Genomic DNA, 3,931 nt, shown 5'->3' with positions numbered 1-3,931 from the left:
TCTCTGCTATGTCCCCTCTGCCAGCAGTGTGCTCTCCCATCAGGATCCCAAAAATCCTCAGGAAACCAGTGGCAGTCTTTAAACTGCAAAATGACTTTCTGTGTCACCCCGTCATCACTGTAGGGTCTCAATTCCCCTGAAGGCCAAAGAAACAGGGAGAAAAAGGATGCATTTCCCCACAGAGGTTCCCATGGGGTTTTGGGCCCTTGCTTTGGTAGGGTTGAACCTCCCAAGCTGTCAGCCTCTGGTTGATTTTGCAGACACTTGTCAGCTGCAAAAATAGTGGCAGTAATGAGTGTGGGTTCAATGTAAGTGCAGTGCTGCCCGTGTGCCTTGGTGGGATTCGCTGCTGGGAGGAAAATATTTGGACAAAACCTGCAGGTCTTTGTACAATAATTCATCCAGTTCAGAGTCTTGCATTGCGTAAAGGGCAGAAGGGTGTTAGGGGTGTTGACATAGGACCAACTCCAGATGTCACGTCTCAATATGCACTGTATAAAAAAGTAAAAGAAGTCCTCTGTTTCAATTTGTTTTAAAGCAAATGAATAGCAGAAAGAAAGGTGACATTCTCTTTGCTATGCCTAGGAACCTTTCATCTCCTTTGATAGCCACCCTTAACAGGATTAGTGGATGTGCTGTAAGCATTTTCATGAAAGCCTCCTAATGGGTTTGGAGAACAGTGCTGATGTAGATGAGTTTCCATCCAGGACACATTCAGTGTCATGTCTCCACCCCTTGACTTTCTGTTCCTGTTCTTTACTCACCTGGCTTGAGACCCTGCTCCTCAGATTCAGACTTTTCCTCCACCACCAGAGGTGTCTCACGCCTCTGCCCACGGCTAAATCTAATTGTATCTCTTTGTGGTTCATTGACCATCTGAAATGTGGCAAAACCTGTGCTTGAAATACATGTCCAAGCAGATTTTGGGCAATAACTTCTCTGAGTTGCAAAGCATGGTTTTTGTGAGCCTGGCTGAGATGGACCTGTCATGGCTCCAACCTCCCTCTGGTCCCCAGAGGAGGCCACGGTGACCTCCTGAGGGGAACTCACACTGTGAGAAAGGCAAAAAAATCCTCTTATCAAAATTGCTTTTGATCATGCTAGCAGACATATCCAAGGGCAATTGTTGATAGCCACCAAAGGCTTTGATGTGTCAGACATGTGGGAAGCCACTTGGGAGAAGAGTCATGGACATGACCCTAACTGGGGAGAAGATGCATCTACACAAGAGAGTTCCAACTGCACATCAGCTCTGTTTTAGCTTTGACCCTCTGGGTGGTAGAAACGGGCCCAAACCTCAACCATCCCACCTTTCCTGAGTCAGGTTAAGTATGGACCTGAGTGAAGTACCTAGGATGCATCTTTATTCCGTGTTGTTTGAGAGAGACAACAACCAGAGCAAGAAAAGGAGAGAAAAAGGTCAAGGATGACAACACCAAAAGGAATTGCTTTCTCTCTGTATCACAGAGGGATGTGCACTAGAGCAAGGCGGGTTGCAAGTGTTTCACTGGAAAGTGAAATGAGAAATGTGTCACAGGTTGGACTTAGAGAAGAGACCCGCACATCCATTGGCATCAGCATGTACATCTGAACTGCTCCTCTGGCCAGAAACCAGGTTACATGGAAGGGGAAAAGCTGTGGTCACTGCAGACATGATGGCTGAGAACCAGGATCTCCCCATCCTGTATGGGAATACCACAGTCTGCTCAACCCCCAAAGCAAAGGCTGGAGGCCCTGTCCACCTCTGTAGACCTACAAGCTTCCAGCCCATTATCTAATGGATCAGCTGCCGGCTACTGCTCGGCAGTGTCCTTTCTGGGTGTTGCCTCTGGATGGAAACATGATCACATATACTAAGGCAGGGTTGGCATCTTTTGGGGATTGATTTGATTTTGTGGTGGTGTTTTTAAGGCAAAAGAGACAACCTGGTTTCCCTTAATTGCACAACTTCTTCCAAAGTTACCAAAGATAACCATCCAGTGGAGGAAACAGCTCTTGTCCTAGGGCCATATCCACCCCACATCTTCTCCCCCTGCCGAGGCTTATTAAAATGGGATATACCATTGGCTCTTATCTGAGGAACCCATATCCCAGAGAATGGGCTGACCTCCATGTGGTGGATGCTTGTATAACCTTTGGGCAACTGCATTTTATACCTGATTGCTGCTTCCAGTCTGCCTGACAGACCCACAGATGGTATCCCTTCATGTTTCTGCTAGATATGTCTAAAGAAACCATTGACAGCTGTCCCAGTGATTTCAAATATCTGTTTCTCGCAGCCCGCAGCAGTCTGTCAAGTCATATGTTTGATAGTCAATGGTTTCTGCGAAGTCATGAGGGATCCCGATAGAGACAGACTCCACCTCTGTTTTGTAGGTGGCTGTTACCCCCCCTTTGCTGGACCCACCCCGGATTTTGTTGGAAAGGCTGTTCATCTTCTCTTTCAGCTGGGTAGATGCTGGTTTCTGGAAAGGAGTGAGCATTTTCCAGCCCTTGAAGCTGAGTGTTCGCCTCTTACCGGCTCTCTCCTGCAAGGAGGAGTTAAATATGAATGAGCTGTTCAGGGTGCTAATCCTGGGCCTCATGTCCGTCTCAGAGTCCTGCACCGAGCTGTTCATGGAGGCCCCTCGCCAGTGGTGGTCGTAGACACGCCAGATGGGCCGTCTTCTCCGGTGGCACTGGCACTTGAGCAGCCTAATGAAGGCTCGCTTGAACTCTTTGCTGGAGCAAGGGTAGATGATGGGGTTCACGCAGCTGTTGAAGTATCCCAGCCAGAAGATGACCTTGAAGACCATTTCAGAGGGCTTCAGAGATGGGAAGAAAGAACCTTGGAAGAGATAAAAAAAAACGTGGTTAGAGGAAGGGGAAGGGTATGGCAGCACAGGGTAGAAAGGGCGGTGGTCAGCCCAGCCCACAAAAGGCGAGACCTGCAGAAATGGCTGAAGGTCTGATGCTGCTGTTAGCTCCTTGGCTAGCAATGCTGTTGCCACCAGAGTGAAGGTCTGGCCACTGCAGGACCTCAAGACATCAACCCTAAAGTGATAATGATGAGTGATGGTCGTCTTTGGCAGGAACGTCCTAGCCCCCACTGTGAAAGGGTTCACAGCAAAGGACTCAGCACCCTAAATGCAGCTGTGAGCCATCATGGTAAGCCCATACAGCTTGGGGGAGGCTGTTAATTGCTGCAGCAGCTACACAAGCATGAGAGGCAGGGAAGGCGGAGGATTTTTCTCACAACTCTCTCCTGACCACCATCCAGCTAACCCCGCCTAGTCCAGCACACACTACGTTTTGAAGGAGATCCACTCCAGAAGATAGATTCAAAGTCCTGCTGCAGGAGCCAACATCCCTATGGCCAACCTGTTTCCCTTACTGTGGGTTCAGCTATCCTGCTCTGAACTGATGCAGAAGACTTGCACTCAAGAGGTATCCTCCATATCTGGGAGCTGGGCTGCTTTCTGACACCTTATAGCAGGAGCTGAAGGCATAATTTTGGGTAACAGGTTTAATGGTCCCCTTGGTCCCCCATTAAACCAATGGTTTAATGTCCCATTCCAGATCAAAAGGAGAAAACTGTTGCTTGGCTGGATTGCAGGGAGCTGTTCTTGGTGCCTGCCTCTTCCTACGTGCTGCGCTGCACAGTCTTCCACTGCAACACAGAAGGATGGATACAGCCCTGTCAGCTGCACTGATGGAAGAGCAACACACCTTCACCTCCTACCCTCAGGTATTTTGTGCCATCAATCTCATATACCCTCTGTTCAAATTTTACTGTGATGCTAAGGCAGACCCTTAAAGTGAGCTCAGATAATATCCACTGCCTCAAGCTCGTACCTGCTACTTGAAAATTTTTTATCCACCCCAACCCCTATTTATGCTTTTGTGCTTGAAGGTTCCCGGCGGTTTTCTTGGTGAAAAAGCTGGGGATTTT

At 48.5% G+C, this 3,931-nt stretch overlaps 1 protein-coding gene across 1 annotated transcript; it reads right to left on the bottom strand.

Moving 5' to 3' along the window:
• Positions 1-2,258: 2,258 nt before the first annotated feature.
• Positions 2,259-2,827, bottom strand: LOC104514184 (alpha-1D adrenergic receptor-like; the record flags this gene model as incomplete). Its single annotated transcript, XM_010157775.1, has 1 exon — positions 2,259-2,827. A coding segment is annotated over one exon (569 nt), but the record flags the coding sequence as incomplete, so codon positions are not given.
• Between the last annotated feature and the right edge of the window lie 1,104 nt (positions 2,828-3,931).

This window comes from Eurypyga helias, unplaced genomic scaffold (genome assembly GCF_000690775.1).
Source record: "Eurypyga helias isolate BGI_N326 unplaced genomic scaffold, ASM69077v1 Scaffold51218, whole genome shotgun sequence".
Lineage (NCBI taxonomy): Eukaryota > Metazoa > Chordata > Aves > Eurypygiformes > Eurypygidae > Eurypyga > Eurypyga helias.
This window is presented reverse-complemented; position numbering and strand designations above follow the sequence as displayed.